This window comes from Dama dama, chromosome 22 (genome assembly GCF_033118175.1).
Source record: "Dama dama isolate Ldn47 chromosome 22, ASM3311817v1, whole genome shotgun sequence".
NCBI lineage: Eukaryota > Metazoa > Chordata > Mammalia > Artiodactyla > Cervidae > Dama > Dama dama.
Genome location: NC_083702.1, coordinates 16585771 through 16608968, shown reverse-complemented (window position 1 = coordinate 16608968; position 23198 = coordinate 16585771). Strand labels below are relative to the sequence as shown.

Genomic DNA, 23198 nt, shown 5'->3' with positions numbered 1-23198 from the left:
GTCGGGCAAAGGGAGATACACTGGGGTTCTGCCTTGAAAAACTAGGTGTCTCAACTCCAGAGAACTGGAGGAGGCTTTTTATGACAGTGGGTCAAAGTTTGGGTGTCTGATAAGATTAGAATGTGAGCAGGGCTTTCACTCCCTTAATCTCATCTCAGGTGGTGGGTCTCCTAATCTTGGTGAGTTTCTCTGATCTGTTTGATCTGGCCTCAGGTTGTTTCCTTAGTTGCTTCTCCCTCAATCAAGAAATTGTTTGAGGGACTTCCCTGGTGGTCCAGTGGCTTAGACGCCTTGCTCCCAGTGCAGGGGGCCCGGGTTCGATCTCACATGCTGCAACTAAGGTCAAAGATCTGGCAGAGCTAAATAAATAAATAAATGCTTTAAAAAAAGAAATAAAGGGACTTAGAAAGAAATGTTTTAAAAAAAAAAGAAATTGTTTGAATCCACCTTTTAGAACTCAGGGAAGGTCATGGTGGCTAGAGTCTTACCTACAAGAGATGGGGGACAGAGCTTCTCTCGTGTCTCAGTGGGAAAGAATCTGCCTGCCACTGCGGAAGACCTTCCATTTGATCCCTAATCTGGCAAGATCCCACATAGCACGGAGCAACGAAGCCCATGTGCCACAATTCTTGAGCCTGTACTCTAGAGCCCAGGAGGCACCAACTATTGAGCCCATGTGCCCTATAGCCTGAGCTCCACAGGGAAAGAAGCCACCGCAATGAAAAGCACGCCCACTGCAACTGGAGAGTAGCCCCTGCTTGCCGCATCTAGAGAAAAGTCCTGAAAGCAACCAAGACCCTGCACACCGAAAATAAATAAATAAAATTATTTTTTAAAAAAGAAATGGGGGACAGAAAGGCCACCACGCCATGCCAGGGAGCCCCACAATGTCCAGCTCAGTTTCAGAGGGAAGGTGCACATAACTAGTAAGGAATAGTTGGTCTTTGAGTGAATAGTTTCATAAACGAACACCAAGTTCTAATGGGGTTAAAGACTGGTATATTAGTCCCATGTATTAGTCCGGGCAAGTTAAAGCAATAACTTTAAATCTTCGGATTTCACAAATGTTTATTTTTCATTCAAGCTAAACGTTGAGCAAGAAGCAGTTTGGGTGGTTTCTTCCATCTCAGAACACTTGTCCTCCATATGTGTTACTATCAAGAGAAGAGAGAAATTTCAGAGTCATCCTGATCCTTCACCTCCTTGGCCAGGAAATGACACTTCATTTCTGCATACAGTCCATCAGCCATAACCAGTCACACGGTCCCAAGCTTACTACCAAAGGTTGAGAGATTATAAATCCATACTCGGATATTGAGTGAACTCCAAAAAGACAGGTTCTCTACAAGTAGGTAGGGAGGGAAAGGAAAAGAGGGCAGATACCTCAGGGGAAAGGAGGGTGTTTTAAGGTGGGAGGGCTTCCCTGGTAGCTCAGAGGGTAAAGAATCTGCCTGCAATGTGGGAGACTCTGGTTCGATCCCAGGGTTGGGAAGATCCCCTGGAGGAGGAAAGGGCAACCCACTCCAGTATTCTTGCCTGGAGAATCCCATGGACAGAGAAGCCTGGCAGGCTGTATGTAGTCCATGGGGTCGCAAAGAGTCAGAATCGACTGAGCCTGAGCGGCTAACTAACTTTAGGATGGGAAGACTTGCAGATAGTTATAGATAATAGAGGTCAAGGAGCCAGAGGAAAGGGAGTAGAAGGAAATACTGAAATTGATAAAGAAAAAAGGGAAGGGGGGCGCAGGGGAAAACAGTCATAAGAAATGAGGAATTTCACTAATATATTATGCTTATTTCTATACAAACACTTCCACTCTGGTTTCTAATTATCTTTCCATGTCTCGACACAGAACTTCCTGTGGGCAGGGGCTGTCTCAGCCATCTTTACGTCGAGGGACCAGCACAGAACCTGACTTACTAAGCCTCCCACGAATGTGCTTAATTATAAAGTAAGAGGTCATAGAATCCCAATCTTCTCCCAATCAGCAGCTCATCAGCCAGTGTAACTAGAGGAACAGGTGCTTCCTTGGAACAGTAGGAAGAATGAAGGGAATGCAGCCAATCAAGTACTTGAGGGAGAAAGTAAACAGGCACCTGTTGTGTCAAGGGAGACACAGCCTCCTGCCACATTGTTCCTTGCCTTGTAACACCAGAGGTGTGAGAAAGGGCAGACATATTACTGAGTTGGATATAAGGAAGAAACGGACTCCTGTTTTTACACAGGGTCTAGCTGACTGGATGCTTTAACAAATATGTTTTACTTATTCAGAAAATCAAAGGTTTTAAGGGCCTTAAAATTTAGCCAAACACTTCAATTAGGCAAAATCTAGTAAAATTGAAGGTGAGCAAACTTTACCACTCATGATTCCTCTCCTGGTTATAATCCCTAAGGGGGTGTTTCTAACACTGAGAATCATAAACTACTAGCAAGTAGTGATATCAAGTTAGTGGATCCTGATTATTTTTTTAATGAATTAGAACAGAAAGTATCAGAGAACATATACATAGCAAGGCAGTGTGTGATGTGTGCATATAGTGTGAGTACTATACATATATGTTATGTAGTGTATGAACACGTGTATACTGGGTAGCAACATGTTTCCTACAGTAGTTGTTGTTTAGTTGCTAAGTTGTGTCCAACTCTTATGTGATCCCATGGGCTGTAGCACACCAGGCTCCTCTGTCCATGGGATGTCCCAGGCAAGAATACTGGAGTGGGTTGTCATTTCCTTCTCCAGGAGATCTTCCCAGCCCAGGATCAAACCCCGCATCTCCTGCACTGGCAGGTGGATTCTTTAGCACTGAGCAATAGATCCCAGTTAATTAAAAAAAAAAAAAAACTTTGGAGTTATAGTCCTAGAGAAGCTTTCACTCTTGCTTAAAGGAGAATGTCCACAGCAGCAATGTTTGTAATAAAATAAATACATCAATAGGAAACAATCCAAGTATTTCTCAACATGATCATGAAAAAGTGGCATAATCATACCAGGCAATGTTACATCACAATTAAAATGACTGTATTACAGTTACCTATAAAAACATGAGTCTGCCTCAATAAAGATTTTAATCATAAAAACAAGTTGCAAAATGATACATTCTGCTGTAATTATAAAGTTCATTTATTTATTTTTTTCCATTTATTTTTTTTCGTTGGAGGCTAATTACTTTACAATATTGTAGTGGTTTTTGCCATACATTGACATGAATCAGCCAATTATAAAGTTTAAAAGCATGTAAAACTGTATTACAATTGTTTCTGGATATATACATTGTATAAAGTATAAAAGTAGGCATGGGATTGATAAGTACCAAAGGAGAGGACCTCTGAAGGACAGGAAGGAATACACCAGACTCAGCTGTGCAAATGTTTGTTTTTTTGACTGCACTAGGTCTTTTTTGCTTACAGTATCTTTTATTCTTGTTGGGACACACGGGACCTTTTAGTTGTGGCAGCCAGGATCTACCTCCCTGACTGGGGATGGAACCTGGGTCCTCTGCAATGGGAGGGCAGCTTCTTAGCCACTGGACCACCAGGGAAGTCCCTGTAAGGGGGAAGTTATATTATTTTTGACTTCTCCATTTGTTTGTTTGTTTTTCTTTCATTTTGTCTCCCCCTGAAGAGGAGAGAGGTGAACTTTAACACACCTAGGTTTCCATTCTGTCTCTGCCACTTACTAGGGAAGGAACTTTGCAGGTTGCTTAATTTCTCCAAGCCTCTGTGTCTGTAAATAACCTGTTTCATAATCAGTTAAGTGAAATAATATGACTATTAGTGCTGCATAAAGTGCAAAGTGCTGTAGAAGTATAAGCTGCACTTGGGCAAGAATGCTTCACGAATTCCAGTGATCACTGAAAACTTGGTGTTCCTTTGCCTTCCCTTGCAGTTAATTACACATCATTAATACCTTATATGTCCGTTCACCATCTCCACTCCATAGCTTTGGGCTCAGAGCCCAGCACAGGCCTTGGCACATTTTTGTTAGTCTGATCTGAACACTGGAAGTAAGAATGCAAAGCAAGGTGGGACAAAAGGACTTTTGTCTCCAATTTCTATCCTCTTTGCACTTTGATCTTGAACCTGTATTACTTAGTGACAAATTAGTTCAATTTTAAATGAAAAGCCTAACGGTTAAATCATATTAAAAAGCAGAGACATTACTTTGCAAACAAAGGTCCGTCTAGTCAAGGCTATGGTTTTTCCAGTGGTCATGTATGGATGTGAGAGTTGGACTATAAAGAAAGCTGAGCGCCGAAGAATTGATGCTTTTGAATTGTGGTGTTGGAGAAGACCCTTGAGAGTCCCTTGGACTGCAAGGAGATCCAACCAGTCCATCCTAAAGGACATCAGGCCTGGGTGTTCATTGGAAGGACTGATGTTGAAGCTGAAACTCCAATACTTTGGCCACCTGATGCGAAGAGCTGATTCATTGGAAAAGACCCTGACGCTGGGAAAGACTGAGGGCAGGAGGAGAAGGGCACGACAGAGGATGAGATGGTTGGATGGCATCACCGACTCAATGGACATGGGTTTGGGTGGACTCCGGGAGTTGGTGATGGACAGGGAGGCCTGGCGTGCTGCGGTTCATGGGGTCGCAAAGAGTCGGACACGACTGAGAGACTGAACTGACTGACTGACTGAATGATTAAATCAGCGTAGCTTAATTTCATCGCCTCTCGGTGGAAGGCAACGTTTTAATATAGGAAGTTACGGGAAATCAAAGGAGCAGGTAGAGAGTGCTGGGGGCGCCGGGGTGGTCCTCTCGGTCTGGGAGGGAAGGCGGCTTGTCTAACGATTCAAGAACAGCCGCGGCGCCGTTAGGGGGCGCTCGCGAGGCCGCCGCAGGAATTCGCGCCCTCCCGTTACATGCCCCAGTAACCCCGGCGCGCCTGCGACCGAGAGTAACCTCGCGGTCGGGTGACAGCCCCCCCCCTCCCCGACTCTCGCCTGCTCCGTCTCAGCCAATAGAGAGGCAGCGCACGAGCCGGCCGGACTCTCGCCCGCCCCGACTCCTCCCCCTAGCTTTTAGAACTGAGTTGTACAGTCCTCCGCCGCCGGCTTCTTACTTTTCCAATCGCAGGTCTGGTTCCCGGTTCCAAGCCCCGCCCCCGGCCTGCCCCGCGTTCTTTCCCGGGCCGAGTCACCTTTGCCTTACAAATATGAGGCCCCGCCCCCGGCCTACCTTGCCGCGTGAGGCCCCGCCCCCGGCCCGGGCTGACCAATGACCGGCTGAGTCCGGAGCCTCTGGGCGGGTCTGCAGCCAATGCGCACGCCGTGGGCGGGCTCCGGGCCGGAATTGGGGGTGAAGCTCAAGCGCTGTGCCCACATTCGGGGCGCGCGGAGCAGAGGGGTCCCTGGGGGACGCCCGGAGCTAAGATGGCGTCCGCAGCCGAGGGGGACATGGAAGCGGAGCTGACGAGGGGGCTGCGGTGGGATTTCCAAGACCTGAGCCTTAACAAGTTGGCGACGTCCCTGGGCGCGTCAGAACAGGCGCTGCGGCTCATCATCTCCATCTTCCTAGGTAAGGACCCCTCGCAGAGTCCCCGGGAGACGGGGATGTGACCTCACCGTCTTCTCGGAGCCACGGGGAGGGCTTTTCGGGGTGCGGATGTGAATCCTCGCACACACCAACCAGCTGTGGAGAGGAAGATGACACTATTCTGGAGTCTGGGGGCACTGTACCCTCTGAACCTCTTCACCTTTCTCTTCGACCCCTCTTGTACCCTTCTGGCCCCTCATTGGGCGCCACCACCCTCATCCTGTCATGCTCTACCCTGTGTCTCCACGACCTGTCCTTATTTGTCTCTCTCTTGAGTTCTACTCTCTGTCCATGTGTACTGCTGTTATTAATATCAACCCTCAGACACGCGCGCTTCTCATTGGCAGGTATAGGCTCCCTAACTTAGATATTTTAGTCCTATGGACCCGTTCAGCCCCATACTCCATGCTTGCATATTCTGTGTCTCTTGTGTGCATTGCCAGCTTGTATTACACTCTCGTCTTTTTGTCCCGTTTCTAATTTCTTCTTTTAACCATACTGCTTTTTCTTGTCATTAGCCACCCACCCGTCATTTACCGTGGAATATCATTTTAGTACTGGGCTTGGAAAACAGGGTTGGCAAGCCCTTAAAAACTATTCACGCTACCCCAAGCGTGTTTTACACATGTGGTTCAAAGGATGTGGTGTATTTGCATTTATGTCCCAACAAACCCTATTGTAACTGGTTTATGGGCTTTTTTACTGCATCCTTCCTCTATGGTTTTTTTAATAGTCAAGCAGCATGGCATGGTAAGAAAAAAAAAAGTGTGTGGACTTGGAGGGCAAACAAATCAGTCCTGCTGCGCACAAACTAGGATGCTGGGCAAACCACTTAACTTCTCTGGGCCTTTAGATGAAATGAGCATAATAATGCCTATCTGATAGGACTGCTATAAAGTCTGGTAGGAATTCAAAGGTCATAAGCTGATATTAAATATTTGAGTAGTTGGAAGGCTTTATGAAGGTTACGGGACTTTAGCTAGGAGAGTAGGGGTGGTGAAGAATTAAACACACCAGACTTGTGGGGAAGGATGGGTGCAGGAGCAGGTCTGAACCACAAGAAATTTGAGATAAATTTGGGCAGATGTGGAAAGCCTTAAATGCTGGTATGTAATATCACCTAAAGGGTGCTAATACGATCCAGATAATGGGAAAGGCATTAATTCATATTTAAACAACCTTGGGTAATATCATTGTCATTTGCCCATAGCACATCAAACCAAGATACTATTTCTGTCTTCCAGATAAAGATCACCTTTACCTTCCCTTGTAGAATTACAAAATTTTAGAGGTGGCAGGAACATTAGGTTGTGGAACTTACTTGCTGTCACCCAGATCTAACCCAAATTTATCAGTACTTCAATCTAGGGTTCTTTGCACCACACCAGCTTTGAACTTCCTACTTCTTCACCCTTGTTTCCAGGCCCAGTTATTTGTTGGGATTATAATTGACAATTAAGAGTGTTTACATTTCATTCATTAGGAAGTCAGCTGTTGATGTCTCAACTATAAATGGAGATTGTAACACAAGGAGCAACAAATTATAAGGGACAACCTGTTAAATGGAGCTGCGGCTAGAATTAGGCTTGGAATCTGTCTTTTTAGTGGTGACATAATTAAATACAGCCTACGCACTTGTAGTGGACAGCTGTGTACTATCATGGGGCATACACCTGTCTAGAAAGTTGTTTTCTCCATAGCCTTACCCCTCTAACCTCATCCTCTCATTACCACCAAGCATCAAGGTAATAAAAACTTGGTATAATACATCCATCACACTCCTGAGCCCCTTTGCCCATCCTACCATGGCCCACATCGCCCCTTCCTAGCCCACATGTGTCATTGCCTTCAGTAATAGTATATCTCATTTTTAAGTCAATTTGGGTTCACATTGACCCCCAAATTGATCAGGCCTAAGTTTCACACATGGAGGTATAGGATTGTATTTTCTAGGTTTATGTTACATACATATACAGAAACATACATTGATAAGCTTATTGACAAGTGCATGGAAGAAAGGGTGCATTTTTCTGGTTGTAAATATGCTTCTCCTACAAAAGTATCATCACTTCTGTGTATTGTAACCTAGAAACCAGTAGCCTTTCAGCAATGGAGTTCCTGAACCACCTCTCCTGGGGAACTGGGATACTGGAGGAAATCCTTGTCTGAGGTACCGAAAGGCCTGTAGTTGGAAACAATTTCTGACTCACTTTCTACTAACGAGATTAATTTTGGTTAAAAGCACTGAAATGCAGGTCCCCTGAAGGAAGAGTTGGATATATCAGACATTCACATTTTAAAGGGATAAAATATGAGTGTCTCACTGTTTTAGTTAGATAGTCTCATTACTGGTTCCCTAACATCTTTCCCTGTTTGAGTTGTGTGCTGATCTTGATCTACCCAGCATTAGCCCTCAAACCTTTTGAACTGGGGCCCATGGTGAGAAATAACATTTTGCATCATGACCCAGTAAACACACAGATGTATACTTGCATTGGAAACAGAAGTTTCAGGAAACATTACTCATCCTGAATATAAGTAGTGTGCTTAGCTATTTTCTATTTTATTTTTTAGTATCATTTTTAACCTACTAAATTGATTTCAAAACCCACTAATGGATTACAGCAAGCAGTTTTAAAACTCCTGAGTTAGAGGCTGTAATTTTTTGATATTAGGTGCTGCAAGGAAAGGGTGGGTTTATGAGCACTGCTGCACTGGAGAATTTCAAACAGGCAGAGGACGCTGTCAAGAGGGGCATGTGTGTGTCTGTCTTGCGTCTGATTGCCAGGAGTTTGGTGGAAGATAAATTTTGCTGTGAGCTCTGGTGCTGGCAGATGCCACTGGAAAACATCTCCAGTTCAACAACTCAGGTCTCCTCGTTCCTCAGCATAATTAGCAACACGAATTGTTCCAAATAAATTCAGCAAGATGTACCTGTTATGGGTGAAGCACTGTGCTTGGCCCTGCAAAGGAGTGGGCAGTGGTACAGGATGAGTAATGGGGCTGGACACCTGAAGATATGACCTGTGGTCTGCTGGGGGCAGGGAACAGGCACGCGAGAAGTACTCTCGTAACCACAATAACAGGCGGCACTCTAGGTGCTGGCAGAGCTTCCCAGAGTTTTAGGAGGTTTAACGACTGGACCTTTAATGAACTTTGAAAGTCGAATAGGGTTTCAGCAGACTGAGATGGTGAGGAATAGGGACTAAGGCAAGGATGTGTGGTGACACATTCCAGGAACAGGAAAGACTGGAAATGTATGTTGTGGATCCTTGAAAGCCAAGGGAAGACGTGTGTGCTTACTGAAGCGGGTGATCAGGAGCCATCGCAGATACTTGAAAGGGGAGCGATGGGCCAGCACTGTCCTGGGAGCGGATCCAGGAGTACAGAGTAGTTTGGAAGATAGATTCCGTGACTACTTTTCATCTACACAGCTGCACGCACCAGAAACCAGCCTTATCAGCACCCCCCTCACTCTGCCCTCACCCCGATCACCGAGTTCTATCAGCACCACCTCCAAATCGTGCCTCAGATACACTCCTTCCCTCCATCATCACAGCCACTGACCATCTGTCACCAAAACTGCCCGAATAGCCCCTGGACAGGTCTCTATAGTTTCTTCCTGTCCACCCAGTCCATTCTCCCTGGCTCAGCCAGGGTGACCCGACCCCATCCCTCTCTTGGCTCAGCCCCCACCAGGGGTTCCATATACCCCTGGGAATCTCCCACTCCAGTTTCAACCCGAGCAAGTTCACAGCCTTGTGGCCATGTGGCCTTGCCCCAGCTCCTCAGAAAAGGCATCAGGCCCTTCGCACCTGAGCCATGGTACCTGCTGATCCGGCTGCCAAGAGCGCTCTGTGCTCATTACCCACCTCACCGAGCCTTTTCCTCTTTCGGGCCTCGGTTCAGATTGTCACTTCCTCGCAGAGTCCTTGCCTGCCTCTCATTTTAAGTTATGTGACCTGTTGTACTTTCTCCTCCAGACTGAAATCCCCTTCTGAGTGAGTACACATGCCAACACGTGATTATGTATTTGCAGATGAGGGCAGCAGTCGTTTAAGTTCTGTTCATCAGTTGAATACAGTACCTGCCTTGTGGAAAAGGCCCAATAGATATTTGCTGAATAAGTGAAAGTGTGGATGAATGACTTGACAACTGATTGCCTGAAAGAGAAAGAAGTATAATAGTTGGGAAAAAAAAAAAAAAAAACAAGCTCAGTTCTTCTGCCAGGGGAGCTGAAAAGGTGACGGTGACTTTCACAGATGTGGAGAGGTCAAGTGAGAGTTAGATGTTGTTCAGTGCCAGGGAATGACCTAGTTTGGGGACTGGCTTTTAGCTTCCAAGGGCACCTCCGGCTTGTCTTGTGAAGCCTAGTCTTGAGCTTGAAAACAGTTGATAAGGGTTGATAACAGTTAGTTTTAGAAGTCAATACTGGAGAAGGGAATGGCTACCCACTCCAGTATCCTTGCCTGGAAAATCCCATGGACAGAGGAGCCTAGGGGGCTATAGTCCATGGTGTCACAAAGAGTCAGACACGACCCTACTAACACATTTCACTTTTCAGTGGTATCATAATTGAATCAGGGAGGGACTGAAATGCCACGGAGATGCTTACAGAGAGGGAAGAGAATCTAGAGTGTATTGATAATGGCATTGGTAGCTGACATTTATAAAGTGCTCAACAATACCCCACCTGGCCTGCCAATTACCCCTAAGTTATGTACAGTCCTCTTATTAGCTGCCTCGTGCAGATAGGAAACTGTGACCTCCAGCTCATACCCATTTCTGCCCACCTCTGAAACCCCTGCTCTTTACCATCTCGGGACTGGGAGGAGCGTGTGGGATGGGAAAGGCAAAGGCGCTTGGTATCCTCTACTTTTTACTTTCGACATGACTGAACCAAGATGTAATCAGCATGTTAGATAACTCTCAGCAGCCAAAGATGGCATCAGCCAAATGGAGCAGATGGCCACCCCACCTAACACAAGCTCCTCCTTCAGGCTTGGCCATGACTATGGCTTGACTGGTAGAATCATCTAAAGTGGCACTTGAGTGTGAGGACTCTTTCCTTGGAGCTTCAGAATCAGCACCACTATGGTTAGCAACCTTTAAAATCAAAGGAGGTCCTACAGTTCAGCTCCCTTTGGACCAGAGTCAGGCCTGGCCCTTCACAACTAAATCCGTCATTCAGGGCAAAAAGCTTTTTTTTTTTCAAGTAGCAAAATGAAGAGCCCACAGCTAGGCGCAGTGGAAACTGAGCAACATTAATGAGACAAATGAGACTTCTGACCGTAATACAAAGCACGGTCCAAAAATTCTATGACTGTGAAGTGAGGAGGTTGTCCTAAAGACTTTCAAGGCCTTGTCTCGTCCCAAAAGGCTAGGTCCATTCTTTTTTTTTTTTTTTTTATTGCACATCACTCCTTTATTTTATACTGATCTGGAAAAAAGTTTTAGTACAGTTATGCTCAAATGAGTACTGGGCCCAAGTGCTGGGCCAAGCAACTGGAACATGATTCAGAAGTCAGGCACAGTGAGAGACACACTTGGACATGATCAAGAGGCATTCCGCTGCCATAAAACAGTAAGGCAGGCGAGGGATTCTAAAACATACAGCAGGATGAACTCCTACACCTTAGAAGTCAAGGAGCTTATCCCATGATGGTGTAAGGAATGACTTTTTTGCTGATGACCACATGTGGGAATATTTCAACCGCCACTAAAAACCCCAGAAGGGTTTTTTTTTTTTTTGTATTTATATATAATTTTTTGTTTTTGTTTTTTAAGTAAATGCAACACAAAAACATTCAGGATTGATCCAGCCTTTTAGAGTCAGGGAGGAATGTTTGATTCAATCACCATGCAGGTTACATTCATCTTCCACTGGAATGACTAGAGCCCTGAGTCACCTAACAGAATAGTGCCCAGCTGGCCTCTGGGGACACGAATAGGCTCTTACTCCTCCTCATTGGTCACACCTCAGCATGGTTTTCTCCCTGTCCCCTACTCAAGCAGCTCCTTAGTACTAAACCACCATCAAACCCCCCAGTGATGACCTCTCAATGCTTCTGGATAAGTCTTCCCTCGGCTTGGACTGAGGACCATGCCCCAGACGTGCCATTCTGACTAGACTGTATGAAGGGAGTGGGTGCAAGAGATAAAATGGCTAATGTGGAATTGGGAGCTGCTGGTCCCCACCTGCAGCTACAACTTACAATGCCTACAGATGTCATCAGTGGGACATGTGCCGGGGAGAAGTGCAGAGGAATAGGGTGGGCCAGGGCAGGGGAGGAGGGTAATCCTTGGGAAAGTAATCTGCTGCTTGCCCTCACTTCTTGGCCTTGCCCTGGGCAGCCACAGCCTCCATGGCTTTACGCACGGTCTCTTCATCCCCCAGGAACTGCGTGGGCTTGATGGGCTTCAAGTTCTTGTCCAATTCATAGACCATGGGAATGCCAGTCGGCAGGTTCAGCTCCATGATAGCCTCTTCAGAGAGACCCTCCAGATGCTTGACGATGCCCCGAAGGCTGTTGCCATGGGCTGCAATTAGTACCCGTTTCCCCTCCTTGATCTGGGGGACAATTTCTTCATTCCAAAAGGGCAGAGCTCTGGCAATTGTGTCTTTCAGACTCTCACAGGAGGGCAGCTGGTCTTCAGTGAGGTCTGCGTACCTGCGATCCTTACTGATGTTGCTGTAGAAGGGATGGTCGGGCTCCATGGGCGGTGGCGGGACGTCATAAGAGCGCCTCCAGATCTTGACCTGCGCCTCACCATGTTTGGCAGCAGTTTCTGCCTTATTGAGGCCAGTCAGACCCCCGTAGTGTCGCTCGTTAAGGCGCCAAGTCCTCACCACTGGCAGCCACATTTGGTCAATGGCATCCAGCACTGTCCAGAGGGTCCGGATTGCTCTCTTCTGCACTGAGGTGAAGCAGATGTCAAACTCATAGCCAGCATCTCTCAGCGCCTGCCCGCCTCGCTTCGCCTCCTCGTGCCCAGCTGGGCTCAGGTCCGCGTCGTACCAGCCGCTGAAACGGTTCTCCAGGTTCCATGCGCTCTCACCATGTCGGATCAGCACCAGCTTGTAGGCGGCCATGGCTGCGGTTCGGGATGCGGCGCAGACTCAGGTCCATTCTTCATTTTAGACTTTTATCTTTATTCTAATTCATAGCCACAAATTTCATCATAACCTAAAGCTTCCTGTTGGGATTTCTTTTAACTATATTTTTCCAACTTTTTAATCCACACTCCAATATCATACATTGCACAAAAGTTCATGTTTGAATGGCAATATAACTTTAATGTCAAACAGAACCATTTCTTTGCAGTATGCATGGGTGTCAGTCACTCAGTCGTGTCCAACTCTTTTTGACCCCACAGACTGTAGCCCACCAGGCTCCTCTGTCCATAGAATATTCCAGGCAAGAATATTGAAGCCGGTTGCCACTTCCAACTCCAGGGGATCTTCCTGACCCAGGGATTGAACCTGCGTCTCTTGTGTCTCCTGCATTGGCAGGTAGATTCTTTATTCCTACGCCACCTGGGAAGCCCATTTCTTTGCAGAGACATGTGTAAAACAGGGCCCATGAGATTCTATGCACAGGGTAATTTAACAAAGCAATTACATGCCCACTGACATGAAATCTGTCTGGGCAGTCATGGGAACTCATTGAAGGAGTTCTGTCCAGCAGCCTTTTAAAAATGGGGTTCGGTCTTCAAAAAGGAAATGGCATTTCAGCTTGACCTTAAAAGGCATGGAAGATTCTAGTCAGGTGGAGATGGAAAGGGAAACTTTTCAACAACAAAGGGTAATGAGCATGTATGTGGAGAGTAGGAAAAGTGAGGAAGACCTGAGGAACAGCAAGCAGTCCAGCTTGGCTGGGACACCAGAGGTTCCATAAAGGAGCCGCAGAGGAAAGCATGATTGAGTCTTCAGGGGACAGGGATGGGGGGGGCGGGGCGTGATGTGACAGAGTGAGCTGGCAGGACAAGCATCTTTACAGACCTGCAGGCCTAGGTGCAGGTTTCTAAAATTAATTAAGATTAAATTTGGGGATTTCCCTGGCCATCCAGTGATTAAGCACACATGCACTAAAATAATTGCAGCCACAAAATAATTATAGTAAGATTAAATAATGTGCCAACTCTTTCACCATCGACCAGTTACTAAGCTTTAGCCTTCCTTTTCCTCATGTTCCCAAAGGCCAATTTGAGTAAAGAATTGAGGTTAAGAGTTAAGCGCTGTATCTGATACACATTTTTAAATTGTATTTAATTAATAATAAGCAGCAATATTTTGAAACAGAATACAGAATCGACCAGCATTTTTTAAAATGATATAGTCATCGAAGAGCTTGCCTATTTCTAGAGACCTGCCTAGGTAGACCCTTCGCTCTCATTCTGCTCTGGCCAAGTGTGAGAAAGAAGCGTTGTTCTGGGGAAGCTCTGAGGACCAGGTGAGATGGACTGTATCAATCCTTGGCCAAGCCTGACCCAGGATAGTTTTAAATAATTGTTCTCTCCTTTCCCTCAGTAGATATTCATCTCCTTCCTTTCTAGGGAGACTCCAAGTGTGGTCTTGGGACCAGCAGCATCAGACCTGCTAGGAACTTGTTAAGCAACCAGGTTCTCAGGAGGGACTAAACGAGAGACTCTCAGGATGAGGCCCAGTGATCCGTGTTTTAACAGCTCTCCATGTTATACACTTCTCCACTTGTCTGAGGACTGCGGGCTTAATGTGTGGCTTCAAGTCCCTTTTTTGTAACAGTTGATGTCCCCCATAGTACCTTAAACTTGTACCCTACGATCTTTGGGATAAACAAAATGCTCTCAGATTCTTTATAGCTTAGGTTTCCCCATTTGCTAACATCTCCAAATATTATTATTATTACTGAATCATACGATTAATGTACTAATGACATTATTATATCATTATCATCTCTTGTCAGATAGATAAGCTCTGATTTCTTATCAAATAAGAAAGCTCTTTGATGACTATATTATTTTTTTAAATGCAGGTAAGTTTTGTATTCTGTTTCAAACTATTGCTGCTTGTTATGAATTAAATATAATTTTAAAAATTATTTATCAGATACAGTGCTTAACTCATTACCTCATCTTTAGTAAAATTGGTCTTTAGGAACATGAGATATCTGATAATCTGTCTATTATCAGATAGGTAATAGAGATGATAATCTTTCCAGGCCTTCTGTTGTGACCTGTAGCTCTAACAAAAATTAGATGCCCTCATGCAATTCTAAGTGATTTGTCCTCCTGAAGCAGAGAGTTTTTAAGGTGGGGGCTGAAGGGTGTTGACATTTCCCCTGCAGTTACTGAAGTCAAGGGCAGGGAGATTTAGGGTCCACCTAAAATTCTCTTTGTGAAGCAATAATAGCTTCCTAGAGACCTCAAAGCTTAAGATTTGTGTATCCCAAAAGATGCTGTATACATCTTTATTTCTCCCTATTTTCAAAGCTAGAATGGGGAAGGTGGCAAGTAAGACACGAAAATTAAGGATGAGTAATTTCTGGATAAGGATTTCCTTTTGGCTTAAAATGGATGGTTTTTTATTTTATTTATTTCTTGGCTGCATTTTGCGGCATGTGGGGCATGTGGGATCTTAGTTACCCAACCAGAGATTGAATCCACACCCCCTACATTGGGAGCATGGAGTCTTAACCACTGGACTACCAGGGAAGTCCCTGGATTGCTTTTTAAATCTGAGTTCCTTCCTGTTCAAGCAGTGGCTTTGAACATAAATGAGATTCATGAAACTCTGGACACCCTTAACAAAGGATTCTCTCTGAGAACCTCATGTACCATAATTGTTAGCGATAGAGACTTCTGATGGAAATGTCATTGCATTCTAATTGTAGGGACCATTTGTCAGAAAGCGGAGAGAAGTTCAGGACAAAAGTGATAAGACTCACGTTTTGTTCTTGATTCACATGAAGTCAAGTGGACAATTTAAATACCCCACACTAACCACAGGCTAAGTTTAAATTAAAAATAAAAAGCTTTTGTCAGTTAAAGATGCTTTTCAGTATCAAGTATCTGTCATATTGCTATGGCATTTTGATAAAAAAGCATACATGATCATACCTGCTACACAGTATTATAAGTGGTAAGATAGTAATTTTGTAGGCAACTAAGAGCTCACTATTAAAAAAAAGAGAAAGAACTCATGTGAGTATGTTATGTGCAAATCTGAGGAGGATATGAGATCCCAGAAGGCTGAGCTTGGGTCGCTGTGTATTTGTATGTGTTGTAATGAGAAGTGGCTTCCATGTAGACATGCTCAGTGGCTTACAGCCCTTGAGGTTTCCAGTTTCTGCTGTGATAGCGATTCTAAACTCAGATGGACTTGGACACCATTCTGGATTACTGTCCGCAAATATAAAACTTCTGTTTGCCAGCCAGCAAGCAGAGGCCAGCTGGCATAGTGCCCTTTAAGGCTCCCATGGTATATACCTCAGGCTCTGGTGGAAAAGATTGATTATAGTTGGAATACAATATACATGTATATTAAAATTAAGAATATTCAATTAAAAATATTGAACCAGAAGGGCTACTAGAAACCCTCATTCTTTAGCTAAAGAATAATTTGACCCCATGTTTTAGTTCTTCTTTAGTTCTTCTGAAAGAAGGAAACAAAAGCAAAACCTAGGAATTCCTGTATAGCATTCATGCTAAGTCGCTTCGGTGTCCAACTCTGTGCAACCTTATGGACTGTAGCCCCTCAGGCTCCTCTGTCCATGGAGATTCTCCAAGAGAGAATACTGGAGTGGGTATACCATGCCCTCCTCTGGGAGACCTTTCTGACCCAAGGATCGAACCCGCATCTCCTGAGTTTCCAGCATTGGAGGCAGATTCTTTACTGCTGAGCCACCTGGGAAGCCCCCCTAGATAACATGCATTTGTATTATTTATACTAAGAGCCTAACAGTAATTATAGGGAGCCAGGCATCTCACCAGAAGCTTCCAACTTCTTCAAGTCTTAATCTCGCTTTGTATTTTTAAGGTATATGTGCTTTTATTACATTCTAAAATACCTAACTTGGGGACTTTCCCTTGGTGGTCCAGGGTTAAGACTCCATACTTCCAATGCAGGGAGTGTAGGTTTGATCCCTGGTTGGGGAACTAAGATCCTGGCATGCCACAGGGTGCAGCCAGAATAAATAAATAAAATACAAAATTTTTAAATAGTTTTTAAAGTTCTTCCCAAATCTTCAAGTAATATTGAGATGCTGATAAAGAAATTGGATTTTTTTTTCAGCATGGATGGTGAGGGATAATGTGAACTTCATCAGAATTTTAAACTTTTTTGCATCAAAGGATACTATAAAGCAAGTGAAAAGAAATGAGAAACAGAAAAGAAAGAGAGAGAGAAAATACTTGTAAATCATTTATCTGGTAAGGGTCTAGTATCCAGAATATATCAAGAATTCTTATAACTAAACAACAAAAAGACAACTCGGTTTAAAAATGGGCAAAGAATACGAATAGACATTTGTCTAAAGAAGACATGCAAATGGCCAATAAGCACGTGGAAAGATGCTCAACATCTTTAGTCTTTGGGAATGCAGATCAAAGTCATAATGACATACCACTTCACACCTGCCAGGATGGCTGTAACCAAAAAAAGGAGTAAACAAATGTTGGTGAAGATGTGGGGAGATTAGAATCCTCATGTGTGGTTGGTTGGTGGGAACGTCAAACAGGGCAGCCCCTGAAAAAAGCAGTTTGGCAGTTTCTCAAAGTTAAGGAGTTATAGTAGGACCCAGCAGTTCCACCCCTAATTATCTACTCAAAAGAGTTGATGTATATGTTCACACAAAAACCTGTATGCACATATTCATCACATTATTATCATTGACAAACAGTGAATGACTCAACTGACAAATAGATAAAATATTAATATTCATAAAATGGAATATTCAGCCGTAAAAAGGAATGAAGTACAGATAACTTCCTACAGCGTGGATGAACTTTGAAAACATGGTGCTGAGCAAAAGAAGCCAGACACAAATGGCCACGTAATGTCTGCTTCCATTTATGTGAGATGCCCAGAATAGGCAAATCCATAAAGACAGAAAGTAGATTGGTGGTTGGTGGGGATGAGAGGAGGGTTGAATTGGGGGTGACGGCTGAGAGGTGTGGGGTTTCTGGTTAGTGTGATAGAGGTATTGGGACATTAGTAGTGGGCGTGGTTGCACAACATTGCGAATGTACTAAAATTCACCAAATCCGCAGACCTGAAGAATAAAGGGTGACTACGTATGCTCACAAAGGTAGAGAAACAGAACCCAACAAATAACCACACCCGTTCAGATTCACAGGTTCAGTTAGAGGGTGCGATGCCTTTTGTCTTTTCTCCTGTTAGAATCCCAGCTGGTTCAGCAAGAGTTTATTGTTTCACTTGCTGGAATACTTGTTGCAAAAAGGAAGTCTCACCTACTTTGTTTGTACTTGCAAGCCTAGATTTGGCAACTCTTCACAGGAGGAAGAAAAACTACCAAGACAATTTATTTGGGAGGGCTGTGTAAAGCTAATTAGCCATTTGGCTGCCTTGGGGCAGCCACTTGGCAGCCTTGGGGCAACCCCTGGCCAGATCAAGTCACAACAGGAGTGAAGAACTCCAGTTTCTCCACTGAAAACCAGTGTCAGGAATCAAAAGGGGGAAAACAACTCAGGCTGCCACACACTAGTTCAAGACTTTTTGAGAGAGAACCATGAAGTGTAAAAGCCAAGAAGCAGGGAATAGAAGACTTCAGGCCTTTATATCAGGGAAAGAAGAGGAGGAAGCAGTAACACAAGGCACAAAAGAAAGAAAAGAAGTGAGAGGAGGGGCAGACAGGACCGAGCAGAGAAGATGAGTCTGGGGTTCTGCAGGCCTGGCCAGCCCTCCGCCTCTCTCCCTGACCTTTGCTGAGCCTGTGCTCCCAGCTGGTAGACTTCTCTGGTAGGTGATGTCAGCACTCCTTCCCTTCTTGGACTTAAACAGGCATCCCGGGTCTGAAATACTGAGTTGGCCCAAATGTTCGTTCAGGTTTTTCTGTAAGATCTTAGGGCAGAGGATGAGATGGTTGGATGGCATCACTGACTCAATGGACATGAATTTGAACAAACTCCAGGAGATGGTGAAGCACAGGGAAGCCTGGCGTGCTGCAGTCCATGGGGTTGCAAAGAGTTGGACACCACTTAAAGACTGAATGACAATGACAACAAATGCCTAGCTTTGTTGTAGTGGTTGATTTTTTTTTTTTTTTAATAATCCAGGATTTGTGGGACCTGAAAATTCTCTAATCTTGGTGACTTTCTTTAAGAAAAAGAATTCAAAAATATCTTACACGTTTTATAACAATGTATGACCCCGTGAGCACATTGCTAAATGTATGATCACGTGAGCACGTTGCTAGCTCCCACCTCCACCCCTGCACACACACACACCCACCTAGGCCTTAACAGACCCGTGCAGAGAAAGGGCCTCAGACTGAATGAAGCTGGATGAACTTCGTGGCAAATCGCCTTCTTCCTGGGAGTACTGGGGTCAACTCAGAGCTTTATTTTTGAAACTTGCTATAGACTTAATTTAGTTAAAATCAGATCAAGATGGGTGAAGACCAAGATTTCCCACCCCTAGCTCAAGGCTAGAGGCTTGAGCCTGACAGCGTATGTCTTAAAACTGGTTAAAAGATCTCACACAGATTTTAAGAAGTTAGGTATAGATATGCTTGTATAAAATATTTGCTCATATGTAAATATTTCTTAAGTGGCCTCAAGGGAGTACATGTTTGATGCTTTTTTATGGATATTTTCTCTTATAATCTGCACAACAGCCTGCAAGATGGCTAGTATTTTCCCTCTTCACTGAAAGAAAAACACACAACCTAAAAATGGCAAGTTAAGTTTTATTCAGGGACTTTACTGAGGAATACAGCCTGGAAGACAGCCTCTTGGATGGCTCTGAGGAAGGCTCCAAAGAGATCAGGGATATATTAATATGTGAATTTTTTTTGCTTGGAAAAAAGCATGTAGTTGAGCTTCAGAGAGGCTTCCCTGTGGCTCAGACAGTAAAGAATCTGCCTGCAGTGCAGGAGACCAGGTTCAATCCTTGGGTCAGGAAGATTCCCCTAGAGAATGCCATGGACAGAGCGGCCTGTAGCAGGCTACGGTCCGTAGGGTCGCAAAGAGTTGAACACGACTAAGTAGCTAACACACACTTTGAACATCAAAAGATTACTGCCAGTCACAAAGAGCAGACGTCTCAAGTTAATGATTTTAGTGCCTTTCTGTGTCATGTGAAGATGCCAGAATCTGGACTCGTTGAAACTGTCCCTTAGATATACATCTGAACTATCTAGACCAGTATCCAAAGCACAGAATCCTTCCAGTTTTTCTCCATCCTGAAGTCCCCCCTAGGTGCGCCATTGGTGGGCAGCTGCAGTGGCCGCCGGCCTGGTCCTTGAAGAACTGGAATGGGGGGGGGCCACATTCTTTTCTTTACATCCCTACCTTAGACGTGAAGAAATCAAGGTACAAAGAATCTAAGTGATTTGCTCAAGCGGCAAAGCTGAATTTCTCAACCAGATTACTCTTCATTCCTGAGTCTAGCTCAGATAATGTGGCTAGAAGTTGGCCACCATGTGGTTCACTAATTTACGGAGATTTACAATGTGATAAAACAAACACTCTCTGATTGTAAGCCTCAGGCTGCTATCTTTGCTAGCATTTCTGTGTGTTCAAGTGCCTGAGGGTTGGTCACCCTTTGTTGTCCTGTTCCACAAGTCAACAGTGACTAGCAACTAGCCTGCTAGCAAACAGCCTTAACATTCTTTCAGTCTATAAATTTTTGTCATAACAAGAAAACTATGTGACCATTTGCACAATCTGTAATAGTACAGAAAAGACTGTAATAGTGCAGACAGACATTCACAAATAGTTCCGAGCATCTGATCAGGCTTGAGGTAGTCCTGAGGGCTGGCCCCTGACCCAGGGTGGCGGGGGTGGAGGGGAGCGGTGCTGACTTTTCCTAGGCTAAGAAGCCAGTGAGTACCTCTTCCCAGTGGGGTCATACAAGGGAATGTGGCTTCAGGGTCAGTCTGTTGTCTCATCATAACATCATAACTTCTTAGCCTCAGCACCAGTTTGCACACACAATTGCCAGCTTGTATCATTGGCGCTAACCTTAACATGGCCTTGCCTGTGAACTGGTAAGAGCCGCTGGCTTGAGTGGAACAATAAAAAACTGAGTTTTGATGGGACTTTGGGTGCAATTCAGGTTTAGGTTGTTTGGGTTAAGTGACTGAAAAAACTAATATGTCCTTTTTGTTGTTGTTCACACCATTCCACTTGGCTTATGAGATTTTAGTTCCCCAGCCAAGGTTTGAATTTGGGATCTCAGCATTGAGAGCACCAAGTTCTAACCACTGGACCTCCAGGGAATTCCCATTTAAAAAACAAAAAACAAAAAACTTTTTAACCTTCATAAGAGCCTTTTTCCTTTCTCACAGATAACAGTCATTTACTAGTTTACCCTTAAAACGCCCCTTCTGTTCTTATTCTGAGGACATTTTATGTGATCATTTATCCCTGAATTCTATTCTATAGTCATCAAAATGTTTAAGATACTCAGCAGGAGGTCCCTTTCAGAAATGAATTGCACCCTAAGAAGATAGGCAGGGGGCGTCCCCAAGAACTGATGAAGAGAGAAAGAACAAGGAGTACCTGAATTTAGCAGAGATAAAGTTTTCAAATGGTTTTAGATAGGATGATAAGCAGACATGGGCGTGCGTGTGTCTGTGAACAGAGAATCAGAGAATAACATAGCTGTAGCTTTAAAAGTGCACAGCTAGTGACTAGTGAGGCTTCCCTGGTGGCTCAGTGGTAACAAATCCACCCACAATGCAGTAGATGCAGGTTCAGTCCCTGGGTCAGGCAGATCCCCTGGAAAAGGAAATGGCAACCCACTCCAGTGTTCTTGCCTGGAGAATCCCATGGACAGAGGAGCCTGGCGGGCTACAGCCCATGGGGTCGAAACAAGTCGGACATAACTGAGTGCCTGAACAACCACAGTGACTAGTGATGTGTTTGCCGGCCACCGCCAAGGTGCCAGGGCATGTGACAGGAGTATCAGCATAGAAGTCAAGTGATGTGGGTTCTAACTGGGGCTCTGCTCTATTAACTTGAGGCAAGCCAGTTAGCCCCTTTGGGCTTTGCTTTCTTCTCTCTCTAATGAAGGGTTTGGAGTCAGTGATTTATAAGGTTTCATGGGTTCAGAGAATCTGAATCCTATGGATAACCATTCAGCATGTGACTCAGCCTGAGCCGAAGAGGACTGTCGGAGTGGGGCAGGTGTGTTGGCACCTTGGCCATACCATCAACAAGGCTTAATCTGCCGAATAGAGACAGGACCATTGTGAACAAATTCCAGAGATGAGTGTCACCCCACGTCCAGGTCCATAATGTCCCAGTGTTCCCCCAGCTGACAGCGTGGTCAGTAACCAATCAGTTACCTATCACCGCAAAGAGCCAGAGTCACACAGGGCTTCACTCTCCTTCCTATCTCCATTTGTCTTCCTTTCCTCTGTATAGTTCTTCAGTATGAGGAATTTCCGCTTTGGTGAAAGAAAAGAAATGTGAGTGGCAGTTCTTCACAGTGGAAATAATCATGATAAAGCTAGCATGTGGAAATATGTGATAAAAAATAAACTGTCATTACCAGTAAGCCATTAGACGGCCACTTCCCTGGCCATCTAGTGGTTAGGACTCTGCACTTCCAGTTAAGATAGCGCAGGTACTATCCCTGGTTGGGGAGGTAAGATCCCACATGCCACATGGCCAAAGATAAATAAATAATACAAATAAGCCATGTTCAAAAGCAGTCCTGTTTTATAATCTAGTCTGTGATCCTTAGGAAAATTGAACTGAAACTTAATCATGAAAGTTGGCCTTTCCATTGTCCAAAGCAAAATACCCATTATCTGTGGGAACATTTCATAATTTAGAAAAATTTCAGCATTCAGATGATATAAGGCTGGAACAGGTTTTTCCATCCATCTTTTTTAGCTAGAAATTCCAGAGTTTCCTTAATTTTGTCAGTGAACTATCCCTAAGAGCAGAGACGGACAGACATAGCCTTTTGGGGGGGATCCGCTGTCTTCCATCCCTTTATCTCCAACGATAAGCATGAATTTTGAGTTTGAGATCAGTTTCAGTCATTTTACTCTAAGAAGCCTGTTGACCCTATGAACCAGATCTTCTCACAAGAGGTGAGGGTGAGTTGGCCTGGGCTGGGGGTATGTTACCCCATTGCTGAGGGCCAAGGCAGAAATGGGTAGACCGGAAAAATAGGTGATGAGCTCAGTTTATTTTTGGCAGCATTGGGTCTTCATTGCTGCACGGGCTTTTCTCGTTGCAGTGAGCGGGTGCTACTCTCTAGTTGCATTTCTCGGTTTCTCATTGCAGTGGCTTCTTTTGTGCAGAGCTTGGGTTCTGGGACTTTCAGGCTTCAGTAGTTATGACACGTAGACTCAGTAGTTGTGGCTCCGGGGCTCTAGAGCACAGGCTCAGTAGTTGTGGCACATGGGCTTAGTTGCTCCATAACATGTGGGATCTTCCTAGCCCAGGAATCAAACCCATATTTCCTGCATTGGCACAGGCA

General features: G+C 44.7%; 2 protein-coding genes across 2 annotated transcripts in view; one reads left to right on the top strand and one right to left on the bottom strand.

The window, feature by feature from the left end:
- The first annotated feature begins 5291 nt into the window (after positions 1-5291).
- The window catches only part of LPCAT3 (lysophosphatidylcholine acyltransferase 3), a 34943-nt gene continuing 17036 nt past the window's right edge, over positions 5292-23198 (top strand). Inside the window, exon 1 of the mRNA XM_061124842.1 lies at positions 5292-5521. Coding sequence (XP_060980825.1) covers positions 5377-5521 — 145 coding nt within the window. The 5' untranslated portion in view covers positions 5292-5376. The remainder of the gene's footprint in view (positions 5522-23198) is intronic.
- Positions 11810-12677, bottom strand: LOC133043696 (phosphoglycerate mutase 1-like). Its single transcript, XM_061124841.1, has one exon. It carries the CDS (start codon positions 12630-12632, stop codon positions 11868-11870), a length of 765 nt encoding a protein of 254 aa, XP_060980824.1. The 5' UTR covers positions 12633-12677; the 3' UTR covers positions 11810-11867.